This window comes from Strix uralensis, chromosome 5 (assembly GCF_047716275.1).
Source record: "Strix uralensis isolate ZFMK-TIS-50842 chromosome 5, bStrUra1, whole genome shotgun sequence".
NCBI classification, from domain to species: Eukaryota; Metazoa; Chordata; class Aves; order Strigiformes; family Strigidae; genus Strix; species Strix uralensis.
Window position 1 is genome coordinate 53,920,337 of NC_133976.1, and position 19,403 is coordinate 53,939,739.

The window sequence follows — 19,403 nt, forward strand, 5'->3', positions numbered from 1 at the left end:
CACACCACGCAAGATCCCAGAGACTGGAATATGTTTCCTGCTAAACTGCCAGACACAAGCTGGAGAAGAGCCAGGTCGAAAGTGAGAAGTTTCCATTGGTAGACAGGCCTTGATGACTAATAAGTATTTGAATCATTGTGAATTATTCAGAGCACTACGTATACAATGATCTATCAACTACCCGTGATATGCTTTTTGTGCTCTAGTGACTTCTAACGTATCCTTTATACAGGACAGGGCAAAGCAATTTTTTTCTGTACAGTGCTATACCCACAAATCACAAGCATAGTTTATTAGAATTTATTTTTAGATTTTCAATATGTCATGGACAGAACCGCATAGATGAACAGGCAATTGCAGTCTAATTTTGTGTACAATTACCACAATTAAGTATGAAAATCAGATAATTGCACATAAAATGGCCAATTATGGTAATTTGTGCCTACAGTTACTGTATTTACTTATCCAGTGGAAATAGTTACACAAAGAAATTAGATGTATAACTATAGCAACATCAAAATACAGGTTTACTATACAATTGTCAAACAGATATATCTATCTATTCAATATCTGCTTATGTTTGAATTTTTTTCAAGCATTCCTGGATATCATATAAAGTATCTGGAATCTTGTGCCAACCATCTAATATTGTAGTTTTAAAGTATTCTGATTAAATTTTCAAAGAATCATAAAATTTAAATTTGCTATGGTCTTTTTCTCAAAATGTGGTGACTGGCAAAATTTCAGCCACAGATATAGACGCATAGATACCAACCAGTCCAAATCACTGCTGCTGCACAAAAAACTGAAATTTGCTCCCTCTAAATAAAGAATATCCAGCTGAATTTTTATGCAAGGGCATATTTACAGAAAAGTATATTTTAAAACAGCATAAAAGCATCTTTAAATCTGAACAAAATATTATTTTCAAATTAACATTGTTCATTAAATGTTAACATTAAATTATATTCAATTAAACATTGAACATTAAAGCTACATTTCAGTTAATGACAAATCAAACTGATTTAAAATTTAAAAGAACTAGGTATCACTGAAATACAATATAAGAATCCAACCTGGACAAACATGATAAATTATCTCTACATATGCAGTCAGAACAGGCATTGTATATATTGTGTTACCAGAGCTGAGAGGTACTACCCAATTAAAACTTAATAATACAACATCCTTCCCTCTTTAAAATGTAAATTAATCAATTCAGGTATAAAATACAGAATGATTTTTAACTTTCAAAGAGAGAATTAAAACTTGTTTAAATGCCCTCTAAATTTATCCACTTTGACAATTTAGTACTACTTACATAAAATAAATCACCTTGGAAGTAGGAGGTTCTACTGAGGAGAGAGGATAGAGTTTTTAAGTAGGTTTTGACAGAGTCTGCCATCTTCAAATTTAGGAAAGGAGGGAATGCCTACCAGATAGACACAGTTGGTTCAGCATTCCCAGAGAGATCCCTAAGATGAAGGAGGCTATAACAGTGTATTTCCTGGACTGGAAGAAACAGTATCTTCCTCTTCTCACCCTTCATGGAAAGATGGACATGGATGTCTCAGTCAGTATTATGAACTTTCTCCTTAAGGCATTTGTTTATAGAAGACATACAGTAAGAATAAAGAAAACCCTCAACATATGATGATATTTTAAGAGTTGAAGTTACGTGATTTCCTTGGTCCCAAAAATGCTGTTACTTCTGACTTGTCCTTTGTGCAGACAAAGCTAACCCAGGTGTAACTCTATTGATTTTAAGGTACCGTTATTCCTCATATCTCTAAAATTGCCTATTGTTTTGAAGAAATATTTGAAAGACAGTCTTGAAGAAATTAATAATTTAGTACTAGTGCCTACATTTTCAGTTCCAAATGCAAATAGTTGTTTGTCAAGTACAGAAAGTTTATGCGCTAACATTCATTGCAGTGAGCAGTTAACCTGCTATGAAAACACAAATGTCTGCGTGCAAGTCACCATTGAGTAATTAGATCTCCAAATCTGACATCCAAGGTCTAAATAACCCATCTAGTGCTGAAGAAAAAGACTAGAATGCTTTTAGAAATTTCAGATACTTTGTTACATGTTAGAAACTACAAAACAGACCCTAAGACTGAATGAGTCAAGAAACATGTAGGAATCAGAACCAAGACATACAAAATATAAGAGAAGAGTAGACCAATATTATGTAAAGAGGTATAAAATAGAAGTCCCTAATATTCATTATTAATAATATTTTAACCAAGTAGATATTCATATGGTCAAATGGACCTCTTTCAGAAATAAAGAAGGCATCTTATGATTCAGCTTTTAATATTTTGTAATCTTCTTCTTTGTTACTTGTTACATGGGTCTCTTCACAAGCATGGTCCTGACATTTTCTAGCCTTTCTCTGAATCTGTTCTCTTCCACATACAGCCAGAACTTAGACTTCTGTTGCTGCAAACTGAATTGTGCCTTCACAGCTTTGCATCTGGTCAGCACTGCAGGTTGTACTAAGAACACATGCCACCACAAAATGTAGAACTTATCTTAAGGTCTATTGATTAGAGGATAGATTAACAAATATGTTATAAAAACAAGTATTGTAGCTTGGCAGTCTGATAGTGAAGAGGTACAGGAGATATCAAGAGAATAAACGGCTCTCATGGGTATTATGTAGGTCCTTGTGAAGCCACTGTTAAACAGTGGGTATATTTAGGACTTTTACTGCATAGTTGTGTAGTCCTTTATTTTTGCCAAACAAATTTTAAAGCTCCTAAAGTCCATGCAAGTACTGTACAAGCCGTACTGACTCAAGTAGTGATTTTGCAGACCTTTCCAAAGAATGCTAAACTCCTTTATTATCTAAGCATTTTGATGATGAACTTGAAAAGGGAGACTTCCTAAATCACTAAACCATTCCTTTGTCACAAAATCCCAATGTCAACTAAGGGAATAAGATCCTTCTTATTAAAAGTTTTGTGCTATTGCCTCAGTTATGAAAGAAGAATTAAGGTTAAAGAAGGATGGAGCAATGGGAGAGTTTGAAAAAGTCTATCTATATACTCAAGAACAGTCAACTATAGAGGAAAAAAAAGATACAAAAATAAGGATTTAATGATTAAAGAATTAAATAGAGAAAAAATAAAGGAACAATATACCCAAGACAGAGAAAGGAATGATCTCAGGATGATCTTACTTCATCTATTAAAACAGGAAGACAGTTTCCTGAGAAGTTCCACCTATTTAAGTTAATCATTCTGAAAAAAATAAGTTTGCCTGATTGATTCAGCAAGTAGCATGTCACTGTATTTAATTACAGTGGGAATTAAAGTGCTTTCCTGGATGTCTAGGGCAAAGGCTGAACGATATTACAACAGAAACACAGCCAAGAATGCAGAGAGCTCTTGGGAACAACACTGTGACTTTATTGTCCATTCTTTTTGAGGAAGGAAATGGGTTTTTACACAACGCACAGATTTTTACACTTTATGTGGAAAAATAACTAATGACATCCTTCTTATCACACATCATCAACGAACCTAATTTAAAAGTCATGGAAGAAATAAAAAGCCCATAAATTTCCTTAGCAAGTATTCTCTTAAACACAAAACCAAGCATTAGAATTTAGGCATCCCTAATATTTCCAGATGTATTTTCAAAACTTATTTAAAAATCAAAGCATTTAAGGCAAGACTAAATATTTTCCTTTTTAATTCTGCTACAACTGTAATTGTACACAGATGAAAAAATTATTCATAACTTTGCTTACATTCAAAAATCTAGAAACCTGAGTGTTCAAACCTATTAGGTATTTTACAGAAGCTCTATATTGTATCACTGGATGTGTTTCTCTAACTTTGTTGGATTTTTTTTAAGACCTACCATTCCTGATTGAATTTTTTTTCTTTCATGAGGTCTTGTCCTGTCACAAAATAATATTCCACCAATGCCTAAAGCTGTCTGCCAAAAGTCTAGGAATATTTTTTGGCATGCGGACCCCTGATGATTTTTAACACAGAAATGATAATGGGTTTAACTGTAATTTTGAAAAGGGACTGCATTTGCACAAATGTATCTAACCAACATTAATGAGACCAAACAAATATACAAAGGCATTTGGAGAGATATGATCTTTTTCAGTGGAACCTGAATGAAATTCTGAACATGGCTCCAATGTGTATCAAAAGTTATCCATTGTAGTATGAATGCTGAAATTATATAGTTTATAATAGCAGAAAATTTGGCTACATGCAGAATCAAAAATGAACACAGAAAGTTTAGTGCATGAGCAATTGCCTATAAAAGCAAGTCAAGTAATCAGTCAACTCAGAAGTTTTAGTTTATCAAACTCTTTTAAGAGATACAAGTAGTTTACAATTATTTGCAACAGAAATGTAAAACTAAAAGTATTTTACTTAAACTAGAAATATCAGTTGTAGGAGGAGAAATACTCATAAACAACATAGTTGGACAGTTCCTTCTCCCTATTACACTATTACGTTTCTTCGTGTTTCTCTTTATATCTACAACAATTGATAGAGGTACTGAAATTCTTCACTGCATGCTATCCTGCTCCATTTCTATTTTTTCCTTCTGAGTGCAGTTTAAGTCTCTGTATTCTAATCCCTAATGAACTTTACAGTAATAAGTGATGTTCCCCTAGGGTCTGTACTGGGACCAATACTATATAATATGATCATCAATGACATAGATAGTGGGATGAAGTGCACTGTCAGCAAGTCTGTGGTGACACCAAGTTGAGTGGTGCAGTTGATTTGCTAGAGGGAAGGGATGCCATCCAGAAGGACCTTGACAGGCTTGAGAGGTGAGCCCATGTGAACCTTATGAAGTTCAACAAGGCCAAATGCAAGGTCCTTCACGTGGGTCAGTGCAATCCTCAATATCAGTACAGACTCAGTAATGAAATAATTAGGAGCATCCCTACAGAGAAGGACTTGGGGATACCGGTGGATGAAAAATTGGACATGAGCTGGCAATGTGCACTTGCAGCCCAGAAAGCCAATCCTTTCCTGGGCTGTATAAAAAGAATCACGGCCAACAGGTTGAGGGAGGTGATTCTCGCCCTCTACTCTGCTCTTGTGAGACCCCAGCTGGAGTAGTGCATCCAATTTCAGGACCCCCAGCACAAGAAAGACATGGACCAGTTAGAGCAGGTCCAGAGGAGGGCCACAAAAATAGTCAGAGGCCTGGAACACCTCTCCTATGAAGAGAGACTGAGAAAGTTGGGATTGTTCACCCTGGAGAAAGAAGGCTCCGGGAAGACCTTACTGCAGCCTTTCAATATATAAAGGGGGCTTATAAAGAAAGATGGAGAGAGACTTTTTATCAGGGCCTGTAGTGACAGGACAAGGGGCAACGGTTTATCCAATTTACATTGGATATAAGAAAGTAATTTTTTATGATGAGGGTGGAGAGACTCTGGAACAGGATACCCAGAGAAGCCATGGATGTCCCATCACTGGAAGTGTTCAAGACCAGGTTGGACGGGACTTTGAGCAACCTGATCTAGTGAAAGATGTCCCTGTTCACTGCAGGGGGTTGGACTAGATGATCTTTGAAGATCCCTTCTGACCCAAACATTTCTATGATTCTATGAACATATTCTAATGAATATCTTTACCATATAAGAACAATATGATGACAAATAAAGATGCCACATTTAGAGAATACTTGGATTTAGATAGTAATATTTTTTCAAAAGGACTATTTTTGTAAAACTTATTGGGAAAAATTCTGCTGCAAATTACCCAGTGTGAATCAAAATAAAATCTACTGACTTCCCATTGAAATTCACCTTTACTTATGTGGAAACAAAATTTAAAAATAATTCTGTAATTTGAATAAATGTTTTCTTCAAATTTATTGCTGCAATTGGCTCAAATCAAAAGGATTGCTTCTGCACATTTTTTTCTTCTAATAAGATTATAATAAGAGTTGCAAGGGAAATTCTGAAATTCATCCACATAGTCTCTAATTTAAGGGGAGGGGGAGCATCAAATGCAAAACATGAAAATTATTGGGTTTGGTGGCTACTTTGGAAATGAATTGTACTTCTGAAAGTCCCTGAGGTGTCACTGAGAGAAGCATATAATGTCTGTGCTTCATTTTGATGATTTGGGGAAGTCAGTAAATATGTTAGATGTCAGGTATTTACATATTATGAATGCATCTTGAACTATTTTCCTTCACAATTTAGAAGTGTCAAATTGCATTAAGGAAATGTGAGTGATTTTTATGACAATTACAATTTGATGCACAGGCAAATTCCACAGTATATTAAATAGACAAATGTAAGGAAAAAGATGTGCTATGTGCATAAAGAAAAACAGGCAGAATCACAAAACAGGGAACATCACCAAGATACTTCAGCAGTGTTCACATTTTTTCTGTAAATTTTTCACTATCCATACTCTATATATATATCTATATTTTTTGGACTTGATATTTATTCCTGATGTCATTCGCCTTTTGGCATGTGATTTCCTGAAAAAATACCAAACACTACATACTAACCTATATGTAGCTGTTATTTATTATTTATTTTTTCACAGATTAGGATTCCTTATCAATTATGTAATTCTATGATGAGAATTGCCATAATAAATGTTTGTGCTATCCAGATGTCTTTACATAAACATGTAAGTAGTCTGACTGTTAACAGCACACCTTTTTATTTTATTTGGCATTAACTTACCAATAAATCTCGACCTCATACTACTTATTTGATCTTCATTCAATTTATAATTTACATATTTTCAAGTCTTCAGCAATGAAGTTCAAACACATGTTTTGTAACTTCACCATATTTTGTAATTTAAAACATACATCATGCATGTCAACTAAGACTCCTCTATTAAACAGTGATAGAGTTATTCTTACATAACTGTTACGCTGTAACCACTTTCTGTGTGCAGAGTTGACAGTCTACATTCCACCACCCCCATAAAATGATTGTTATTTAACTGTTCGCCTCTTTACCATTTTTTTCAATTTTATGTAATAGGAACAGTAGGGGGCATTCAGAGCTTTAGATGCTGGATATGGCTTGATATGATCCTATGATGCTAGTTAACTGCATTTTAAATGTGTAGAATGCAGTTCAATAAATTTATGGTATACCATATTAAATCCATTAATTCCTGTAATATACATTTGTGCATCATGAGCTTCTCATTGACTTCTGTTATGTTGTTCATTACTTTCACTTAAGTTTTTAGAAGCATTTCTTTTACATAGAATTTTAATAAAATAAATGAAAAGCAAAGCTATATTGCAAATTAGTTGCAACAATTTTTTAAATAATGAACAAAACTATCTTCTTAAACTGAAATTCTTAATGTGATCCTTACAAAAAAAAAAAAAAAAAAAGGAAGAAAAGTCTGACTTGAGTATATTGTTTGCTGTGGTGAAAAAGTGTCAGGAAAATTGGCTATCCTCCTCTCCAACTCTCAGAAGAAAAAACAAGGACGAAAAATTGCCTAGGATTTCTTGCAAGCTGTAGCTTCAGCTCCACACATCTGAGAGAAGCTAAGAGAGCCATGAGAAGCCACCTGGCTTATAGGGCCTATAAGCAAATAAGCAAAAGCCTCAGAAACCTGTAGACTCGTAGGAATGTACAATAGGTATTAGGGTGGGTAAGGATGCCCCTCTGGTGTTATTTAAGAATATGTGGGTGGAGATGACTTTATATCAACATGGCATTTTCCTCATTCCATGATATGGATAATATTTTCATGCATACAATGCTAATTAGTAGGGGAAAGTTAGTGCCAGCAAAGTGGTCCACATACTAAAGCTGGACATTGTCTAGAGTGGAACACCACAGGATTTACAAGGTCAGAAGAACTGTGTATGCTTGAGTTTAACTTCAAAGTTTAGTATGATCAAGATTCCCTTAAGAGACTTAAGGTCCAACATTTCTTGTGAGGATTGCTCACACATTTTCCATTATAAAGTTTTTGGGTAAAATGCACAACCAGCAGGAGATGTGATGACAAGATCGTTTTTTGAGCCAGTGGGGTATAGAATCAGATGTTCAATATTTCAGCAGAATTTCCTATATTTCCTGCACTAATACTTAATATTCATATCATAGTAATTGTATGGATTCCAATGGCTAAGTGTATAACCTCAAGTATCAAATAGATTATTCAAGGAATGGCATCTCACACTGGTTAAGTTTTTGCAATTCAGGTCTAACATTTATTTTCTCACAGTTTGCCTTCCAGCCACACTAACGTAGACACTGAAAGTGCAATTCATTTGTTAAATTGTACTTTGCCATTTGAGGTGCTGTAGGGTACCCCACCTGGAGTCCATCAGCCACTCCACAAGGACATGGAAATTCTGAGCATCCTCTGCCATACCTTCAGGCCCCCGCAGATGTCTCAGTTACTGCAAGGCCTTAGAAGGTACTGGATTTCTGTGTTTGGACAAATGAATCCTGCTTTACTTTTGGTCACCTGAATAACCCTGCTGGCTCCTGTGATTACACTGACTAGACCTTTGTGGAATAAAATGGTGCATATACAGGCAATGTAGACACTAAAATTTAGATCTGAATCTGAAGCTGACTCTCAACTTTGCATTCCAGTAACTTCCTCACTTATAGTTATCACTCATATTTCATAGCCTGCTTCCAGTCCTCAAGCAGTTCAGATGGTGTCAGATTTAAATGTCCTTCTTTCCTTCTATTTCTAAATACTAACTCTACAAATGGACCATATAAGAATATACAGAATGGAAACAGAAGGTTTGCCATATGTTTGACAACAGAATGCAACATACTTGTCCTGCCCTTACCAACTGTAATACTCTCATCATTTTTTCCTAGTATTTATGTGTCCTTTCCACTGCACATGCACACATGCAGTCCATCTGGCTTGTCATTTATCTCTGCATATCAGTTCATTTACAGTACACTCAAAATATACCAAGAGTATTAATTTATCTCAAAGTTTTCCAGGAATTTAGTATCTAATAAAGTAAAAAAGACACAGAATTTATGCAAATTTACATCAATATGTATAAGATAGTGTGTATTTACATCAGATATTACATCAGATATTTACATCGATATGTATAAGATTAGAGTAGGTCTTCATATGGTTTTTCAGAAACAAGCAGAAGGTTTTTTCATACTTGTAAGATCTAATATCCTTTAGGTCAATGTCCATCCAGAAGAAAGATATCTGGTATGCTTATATTGGAAGATTTTATCAGTCTCAGGAAAGAAATTACTGAAACAATGGAAAGGAGTTGGGTTTTTTTAACTTGGTTATAGATTTGCCAGACCTAAAGAATATGTGCTGTTCTTTTCTGATGAAGTACACAAATATTTTTTATCACCTCACCTGTTCATTCACTCTGGAGTGTGATGGCCCATGATGGATGAGAATCTTCACAATGTCTACATCTCCTCTCCAAGCAGCCAAGTGAATAGGAAAATAACCTTTATTATCTGCCACATTAGTTGATGCTTCGTACTGAAGTAATTTCAGAACTATATCCCTGGAAAACAGTAAGTAAATCTGAAAAAATTGACAGAAAGCTTATTTTGTTAAGTTTTTTACATGAACATACATATTATCAAAATTTTTACCCTGGATAACAGAAAAAAACATATATTTCAAGTGAAACAGCTACAAAAATGAAGACCAATCATTTCTAAGAATGAAATGGATAGTAAAACATAGCCAAAATTTTACTAATTGTAATAATTCTTACTCCTTATGAACACCCATCAACAACATTATGATCAGTTCTCTGAATTTGTTTCTTTCAACAGGATCACCTGGCCATGTAATCATTTTTAGAATTTGCCAATCGAGGCTACGTTCATGTCCCTCAAGACAAACCTTCCAAGCACTAAAGGCAGAGAAGTACTCCTGTCCCCATCATTTCTGACTTCTGAAGGCAGGAAGACAAGAGGGTACATTTATGGACATGGTTCCTGCAGTAAGGCTTAATTAACAGTTTTTATACATCTTTAAGGCATTAACTCAAAGATGGAGGAAACAGTTTAATGATGGTCTAGTTAGATATATACTATCTTCTATGGAATAACTACTTCTGTTTTCATTTCCCACATCCAGCTTCCTGAGAGCAGTGAGGAGAAAAGTGACTTTTATTATTTTAATTTTTATTATATTTCTTTCAGTATTTTCAGTGTGGCTTATCATACATTAAATGAAAGATTAGTATAAGCTGGTATATTGCATCCCTGATTTTTAAGCAGTCTCCTGTACTTAACTTCAAAAGTTAAACGTAAAAATCAACTGTGTGGAATGATCATGTTATCAAGTATGTCAGAAAGTAAATAAATTGTCTTATCTATCCATTTGTCTTCTCATTAGTTATTACATTAATAGCATCTATGATCCAGTGTGGACAGTTCTATTCATGTTTTTGCCGATTATGGAAACACTGGCTCTTACTGATTTGGCTCAAAACATCATGGCGGGGGAAGGAGCTCAATGCAGCCTATGTTATGACTAAAAACGAAGCCCTTGACTACAAGCTAAGACAGAAGGTAAATCCTGAGGCAATTTTTCTCCCAACCTTGATGGAACCTTATTTAATTACCTATTGAGAGAAAAGTGTGGCAAGTAATAGTGAATATATCAAAGTCAAAAGAAACTCCCAGTTGTCTTCAAAATAAATCATAGAGATACTGGAGTCATCACATCTAAGCTTTGAGGGAGACTTTAAACTGGATTTTGCTTACTCCTGACAAGGTCAAATAACATGAAAACACCAAGAATGAGCAGCTCCACTATAGAAAGACTTTTGCCACAGAAAGTTCCAGAAAATTGATGTTGGAGAGAAACTTTGAGTACAAATAAGGTTTGACAGACTTCTCCTGTAATAATAGTCAGTCTTGCAGTAGATGATCTAATGAAGGCTAGAGATACAGAGTAGTTTTAAAGGGACACAAAACAAAGGAAACAGAAATTGAACTAAGTGGGGGGAAAACAGCAAAAAACCCCTCCACAACTGAAATCTATAGATAACAATATACAGCAACTACTGGGAAAAGTTTGTTGCAAGATTCAAACTACAAAATAGAACCTAGGTCTCCTTCATCCTTCAAGAATGCCTTGACCCATCAACTTCTCCAGGGTGAGTCTTTTTTAGCACTCTGTCAGAACTTTTTCATTTTGTAGAAATAAGTATCAGAAAGAAGACGACTGAGAGTCCTTAGCCCAGTAACATTACTGGGCTAAGTAAAATTACTTAGGGAGACTGAGATTCAAGTGCCTGCCCCAGATATGATTTAATTATATAAAGCAGAATAGTTTCAAAAGGAAAAAGAACTATCCCAGAATAACCACAAAGGAGGGAATTCATCACATACAACGATCAAGCAGGCACTTGAACACTGGTGTCCAACAAGTATCCCAGACACAAATTATTGCTTGGGCCATTAAGTGTTATTTTCTCCCTTTTCCTGAAAAACTGAAATCTCTCAGGTTCATCCCAATGAAAAGCGTGAAAAATTAAAACCTCCAAAGTTTTCAAAGGCCAAGAACTTCTCCTAAGTGGGAAGGCTCTTGTGTCAAAAGATTACACCCAATATTGATTTTGAATATCAAGTTTCAAATCTGAAACAGAGTGTAAAGCTATTTGTAATTTGTGGTGACTAACAAAATTACAACCATGAGCTGTCTGTCCAATTCCCTTGCTGACAGTGCTACCATTGCAGCAGGATCAGTATGATGGCTTGGCTAGCAGGTCCTGAACCATCATGATTTATCATTAAATATCTCATGATGTATTTCAGTTTATTTTAATATAAAAAGCTATAAATGTGATGTCAGTAACTGCTACTTACCTTGCTGTGAAGGTAAGGGCTCACAGCAGCCAGCGGCCATTATGACCTTTTCAAAAGCTGCAGTTATATCTGCTGCTGTACGTAAGTCCACATCTTGAAGTTCTCTCTGACTTCAGCAGAAGTTTGGCCAACACTGTGTCTGAAAACACTATTTGACTTTTGTATGGTTTGGGATTTTATATTGCTAGTATTCACTTGAAATCTCTGATAGACTCAGTGTTTATACAGCAATATTTTTACTTTGCTAGGTAACTATTGGTTTACAGTGAGTATTAAACATACTAAACTCAGTTTTCATCTACTTAAAACCAGCAGTCTTTGCAAGCTAAGGCTTGGGCTTTTGTCAATCAAAAATGTGCAGTGGCAAAAGAAACAATCCATAAACAATAAACAAGAGAAATGTGATTTTCTCCCTTTTTAAAAAAAGGCTGAGTTTAATAGACCATATTAAGAACTTAGACCTACTTTCATGGAGGTAAATTATATTAATGGATGATTCTCAATCTTGTTACAGAACTGAAATTTTGGAAAATGCACAATGTCTTGTTTAACAGTATTTTAACGTCATGTATTTATTCAGAAACAGAATATTCTATACCTATATTCACCAAAAGATTAATCCGTTCTAAAGAAAATATGCGGGTTTCTAGAATACAATTAAAGACACATCCTAAAGTTTTAATTTTTCCAAGGAAGAACACAAAAATTGTGAAATGAGAAAACTAAGCATACAATTATTATGGATTCATATGTTATCTTACGGACAGTCCAAAACCACATTAAATTAGTGCAAATCACTCTTAATTGCAGTTGGTTTTTGATCAGTTCCTTATCTCCCACAGAGAAATAACCCAAAGCCTTACTGTATAGACTTCATTAAAATCTTTCTTTCTTGTTCTGCTTAATAACAACATGCAGCTGGAAGAATAATACAATGGAGGTAACATGTAGCAAGGGGCAACACCTAATAACAGAGGTAACACAGATCAAGTTAGGAGGTGTAATAGCAAAATATGTAGCAAGTTTCCACATTTTTTTACTGACACATCAATGGCATAGAGTTCACTTCACCTGCGGTACTCTTGAGTGGGGATTTTGCAAGCTTTCCCCAAGCTTGTTGAGACATGCATATGGTAACTTGGATGGACAGCAGGGAGGGAAAAGCTATGAGGTCCCATACAAGGTAATAGCCATTTTTTACTGCTTTCAAGTGTATAACTACTAAATATTCTTACCATGTTAGTTTTACTTTGATAATGATTAATGGTCTTTTGTTTCACAACATTTCTTCCTTAAACATTCAATGCACTACACGTGTACATACACACACAAAATCTTCTGTTGCAATTTCCCACCAGCTAAAAAGCACTAGAGTCACCACTAGCAGTAACAATAACAAATTTACTCAAAATCGAGGAAGAATTTGGAAGAACCAGTACAGAATCAATAGCTTCTAAACTGCATTTCCCATTTGTCATTACTACATGCTGGTATCAATGAGTGTCAAAAAATCTTATATTAATATATCCCATGGGAAATAAGATTACTTTAGTAAGTCAGGGTCTGTCAACTTTCTGTGGAAATCTCAGAGCTATGCTACATATTTTTAAGTTATGCAGTTAAACACCATTCTACATAAAAACTAAACGTGAGGCACTTACTTGTGTCCGTTTAAAGCTGCATGATGTAAAGCAGTATAACCTGAACTGTCTGTGCAGTTTATATTTGGTCCTCGCCAGATGCTGCAAGTAAAGCACAATTGTAAAGTTAATTTTGGGCTTGGCAAGTAGAGAAATGTCAGAAATTTGATGTATAAATAATCTAAAGATCTCTGCAGCAAGTGTGATTAAACTTTAAGAGACAAATTATCTTGAAAAGAACTTAAAATAGCAAATGTCATGTTGATACCAATACAATTTATTTATAAAAATAATTTTACACATTCATCTTTACAGCAGTCATGAACTTTATGTAGGGCAGTCTCAAAGATTAATAACTATTCTGTCATTTCAACTGGATCTGCTCTCCCAGTATTACTCTGGTAGTTACACTGAGACTATAATCTGATTTTGCACTTTTTTTCACAAGTATATATTCATTGACTTTAGGTCAGTTAGTCTAGATTCATGCAAATGCAAGATTAGTGAGAACCAATGATATCCTTTAAAGGGACAGTAAATTTATTCTTTTTACTTGGCCTGATATTTTAGCTCCCATATTAACCAAATATATTTAAAAATAAATTACATATATATAAACCAAAAGTTTAATAAATGACGTTTCATTTTTTTTTGTTATCTTTCTGTATTTTACAGCACTTATTTTAGTCAGCTTCATATTATGTTCCATGTAAACAGTTTCACAATCTATCATGGACTCTTCACAAAATAGTAACGGAAATTTTTGGTTTCAAAGTAGAAAAACATGACTGCTAATCTACCAAAAAACCCCAAAACAACCCACTCCAAAACAATCACCCAACCCTGAAAATTGGATACCAGAGGCATATTGAGTACCAGCAGGTTTTTTTCTGACTACATTTAAAACTGACTGTATCCTTTGTGGAAGCAATTTTTTTATTCTGTAACACAGTTTTCAGTCATTAGCATTACAACTTCCAGGACACAAGATTATGAGTCCTGAATTACGGTCTCTTTTCTTTAGCTTCTAATACAGTGTTAAGCAGTCATTGGCAAGCCATATTTTCCCTTCACTTCATACCTTAGAATCAAGTGCTGCACTTTAAAGAACATAATCTGAAGCTAACAGGTAAAAAGAGTTTTTCATACTGACATTTTTCATGATCTACACCAATAAAATGATACATTATGCTTAACATATGCTTTTTAAGACTTCTTTACTACAGAATCTGTATTTTATTACCTATGGAATACTGATGTTGTAGACTGGTCTGTTTTTCATTGTGTGTGTTTAAATGATTAATTAGCTCATAATTTTAAGCAGTAGTTTTCCCATAAATAATACTGCATGAATACAGAATTATTTGTGTGATACATTGTGTTCTGCACTACCCAGTGCTACGCAGTGCTGGGTACCTCACCTCTTCCTGCAATTTAATTTCTTGGAAGAACAGGAGTGAAATATTTTCTTGGCTGCAAAGAAGCAAAAAATGAAGCAATTTTTTTTTTAATCTGCTCAGAAGTCTGTAGATGTTCTTTTCTACAAAGGCAACTTCCAACTAGGAAAGTCACTCTAATCTTTCCAGTTAAAAGAAATTATTTCAACTTCATGAAGCAGTAAAAATTGAGTCCTTGAAATGATAACTCTTCCATAATAAACAGATGTTATTTATATGGCAAAGACAGGCTGTCCTTATCTACTGAAACAAAATAAATCCTTATCTATTGATATTCTATAATTTCTTTTGCAAAATACTTTATTAGTTATTTTCTTCTTTATTGGATTCTACTTTCTTCCTTTGATTTGTACCAGCTTATAGGAGAATGAAGCAGGAAAAAAAAAAAAAAGTGGTATAGACAGTCATATTTTAAATTTTAAAATAAATTTATAAATGACCAGAATATTAATTTACTTGGTTTTGCTTGCTTCTTTGCTTCGGTTTACAGCTGTTAGGATTTGCCTGTTGGTTGTTTTTTCAAAATGCAAGGGATCCATGAGCTCATATATTATTCATGATGCATTAGGCCTTAATAAAAAAAAAAAAAAAAAGGCAAAACAAAACACAAAAAACCCCAAACACAACCAAAACCTAGTTCTTTTCTCCTCTAATTTTCTCCTTTAATCCAGGCACTCTTTAACACATTGTTGTACTTCCTGACTCTGGTCTTGGGAAATATTTTTTAACTGAAACTATACTGTTGGGTTTTTTTAAACTGAAACTTTATTAATGAGTATATAAATGCACCTATGTGAAGCTCCTCAGGACATTCAGTTTGGGAGACAAAGGACAGAGGAGAGTGAATAAATCCTGATGACTCAGAGAGATCACAGAATCACAGAATCATTCAGGTTGGAAAAGACCCTTGGGATCATCGAGTCCAACCATCAGCCCTACTCTACAAAGTTCTCCCCTACACCATATCCACCAACATCTCATCTAAACGACCCTTAAACACATCCAGGGATGGTGACTCCACCACCTCCCTGGGCAGCCTATTCCACTGTCTGACCACTCTTTCTGTGAAACATTTTTTCCTAATGTCCAGTCTGAACCTCCCCTGTTGCAGTTTAAAGATAAAGACAGGATGGACAGACTAATCGCTGTCAGCTCCCAGAAAGACATGCTCAAAATCAGAACTTGGTTATCAAACTAAAAAATACAGGAGACATGAGCAGGAGTCAGCTGTTAGCATCTCTTTTCCCTTGGGTCAGTGAAGAAATCCCCTCCTAGGAGGTCTTGCATTGCTACAGCATTGCAACATTATTTCCTACAAAATGAATGCAGGTTCAGTATATACACTGAATATTTATGCTTTAATAACTGACAAATTCAAATTGAACTGTCTGTGAATAGAAACTCTTACACCCTAAAACTCCCAGCTGTGGTGAATAGTTCATCTAAAGCTCTTCTCTTGTAATCAGAATACAGCAGAGCAAAAGTCTAGTGGTGTATTAGCTCTGTAAAAAGCATCTGAGTTCAAAGAAAAGTGGGGCAGAGAAAGATAAAAAGCCTAAAGAGCCTTTCTTTGGCTTCATAAACACATACAGTATATGAGGAATTATCAAATATATTGATTTATCTGTGTATTAAAACACTTCAATGGTTACTGTGAAAGCAACACTAAGGAGAATCTGGCACAAAACAAATTATCATTCAAACTCCAGAAAAGAATATTTATTGACAGAAGATTAACACCTCTAGATTACTTTTAATATTGAATGTTCTCAAAAGCATGTTTCTCCTAATTCTTTGATGCAGCCAATAATCAAGCATCTTAATTTTACATGCATTAGTAAGTTAGGATTCTTTTTTCCTATGTACATCAGTAAATCAGGAAAATCTTTCTATCATTTAATTAATTTTAAGGAAGTAATTGAACCTACATTTTGTGCAAAAAATTGGTTTTCAGTCAATGATGAATTAAAACCCTGAATGAAAACATGATCATCAATTAGTTTCTTCCATTATAACCTGTCAAAGTGAGGCACAAAGAAATATAATACTTATAATACTGCCAAAAGCAGAAAGACCTTCTTATTACAGTTTGCTCTCACTGTGGACAAAGAATATTGACCTTTGTAACTGATGTCAAATATTAATTGGAAATACTCTTTACTTGTTAAGAAAATCAACATGTTTTTCTTTTTTATGAGCTGAAGATAATTACATATAAAGAGTAGCATTTAAAAAGTGATATGAAAATCACTGAAGAAAAAGATAGTTGACTGATTTGTTATTTTGCTATGCTTTTTGCTATATTGAAAAAAATAATTGTGAAGTGGCTGTTGTTACACACATATAAACACAAAATCAAGGAAATCAGAAGTTAATTCAGCTAATCTTCATCCCACAGGTACCCTCTCTATCAACAGTACAAGAACGATGCATATGTGCACAGAATATCCATCACAACTTTAAATGTTTCCATTCTATGTCCCCTCTGTACATAAACTTTCATTACATTATTTAATTATTATTTAATTATCCATGCACTAATATTTATGGTCTTTATATGACAATTTTGCTAAGGTGAAAGGAAAATATGTTGGTAAAACAGTAAGAATCTAAAAGCTGTAGAAGGCTGCCTGATGACGTGAGTGTCTGTCTGTCCATCGGTTTCCCTTAAACCTTATCTGACAACTGACTGTTAACTCTCCTTGGAACTTTTTTCTTCTCTGAAATGAAGTGGCAAGGAAGAGGATGACAGTTCCTCCAGAGGACGTGGATAGAGCATGGTGTTCATGCTTGCACATTTTAGAGTCTAAACCCTGTTGAGGGCTGAATGAGACTTAGAACATGTCTAGTCCTCACCCCTCCCACTCCTCTCCCCACCTTCTTTCCCAGGTCTTCAATATCTTTGGAAGCTCTTCTTAGAGACCCCTTGGCTGTTCAGACTACTGAAGTAGTGACTCTCATCTTACCAGGTCAGTTTTAACAGTGGGAAATTCTAAGCTTCATCCTGTTCCCACTGATGTTGGTGGCAAACACCAACCAGCTCAGATAAATCTAGTTTAGTTTCCTTATTGTTCCTGTGTTCCATAGAACAAATATGTATTACAGGAATTTGTGTTGTTCTAAGACAAAATCTTCCAAAATTTCCATTTTGTAGTTGTTAATCTGACAGAAACACATTGCCTAAAGTTATTAGAGCCCATAGCCAGGCTCCTATATTAATTCATGCTCTGCCTACATTCACATACATTTTTAGTCATGTAAACTGAGCTTATACAAAATATATGGACAATTTTACAGAGCATTTTTGAAAATTAAAACTTTTACCCAATAATATGTATCATCAGTTATTCAGACACAAAATAATAATGTTAACTATTGTGAACAGCAGCAAAATAGCTCTCATTCTTTATTTTATGCATAAATCAAATTGACAACGATGTTGCTCTAACCTATATAAATTAATAATGCTACTTATCAAATATAAAAGTGTTTCATTTTAGTAAATATGGTATTTTTTTTCTTTGTACAGATTCCTTTTTTGATGAGATCCAGTGTTATGTAAGAAATATTATCCTGTAAAAAGAATATATGTCTTTTTCATGTATGGTTTTACCTATTATTTACACTACTTTGATGAATTTGAGATGTATTTTCAAATTACTTCAAGGAAAGTAAATTTAAGTATTTGCCTTTAGTGACAGTGGGGAAAAACCCTTTTAGAAAGTCATATGTTAAAGCATAATAAATAATAACAAGGCACTCAAAAGTTCTACATGGAAAAACAACATCAAAAAATGCATTTTTGGATTCTTATTGAGCAAGTGCAGCTATAGGTCTTAAATTGACAAAAGTAGATGATATCTTGAGTAAGGCTATCTTAGATCTTTTCAGTATTAAAAACAGCTGTTGCATGTAGCAACTGAGAGTAAAAAATTCAAAATGAAAGTAATAATAATAATAAAAAATTATTTAAACTTTTAAAAATAACTAAAAAGAAGAAGGGCAGAGGGATTATCAATTTGGTTAATATTAACTGTATTTTTAAAGTGTATTATATATATAATTCCAGTGGTTTATTCAAATGTTTTTGTTGTATCATTTTCATTCAAAAATTTTTTAAAAAATTTCATTTTTGAATATGTGGAACGTGCTTATTTTTTTGATTTCTGCTCTTTAGTTGTCTCAATATAAATAATACAACAAAATGTATGGTCAACTAATTCATGGGATGAAGTATGTTATTCACGTTCAGGCTCTAAAGCAGCTTATACCACTCATTTTCTTTAACCCTGATCTGTTTACAGTCTTGGCCATAAATACTCTAAGTCTGGAAAACAGGGGAACTTCACCAAACTGTGATTTTATTTCCATACTGATTCTGTTCAATTGGTGATTTCTATTTAATATGAAATACTGAATATAGTAAATAATATGGGTTTGATTATTTATTATACAACATTT

The 19,403-nt window shown here is 34.2% G+C and overlaps 1 protein-coding gene across 2 annotated transcripts in view; it reads right to left on the reverse strand.

Annotated features, from left to right (window-relative positions):
* ANKS1B (ankyrin repeat and sterile alpha motif domain containing 1B) overlaps window positions 1–19,403 on the reverse strand; it is a 446,786-nt gene that overhangs the window by 381,934 nt on the left and 45,449 nt on the right. For both annotated transcript variants that reach the window (XM_074870829.1, XM_074870833.1), the window contains exons 2-3: window positions 13,507–13,587; window positions 9,366–9,522 (exon numbers count right to left, since the gene is read on the reverse strand). In XM_074870829.1, the coding sequence (XP_074726930.1) occupies window positions 9,366–9,522; window positions 13,507–13,587 (238 nt within the window). The remainder of the gene's footprint in view (window positions 1–9,365; window positions 9,523–13,506; window positions 13,588–19,403) is intronic.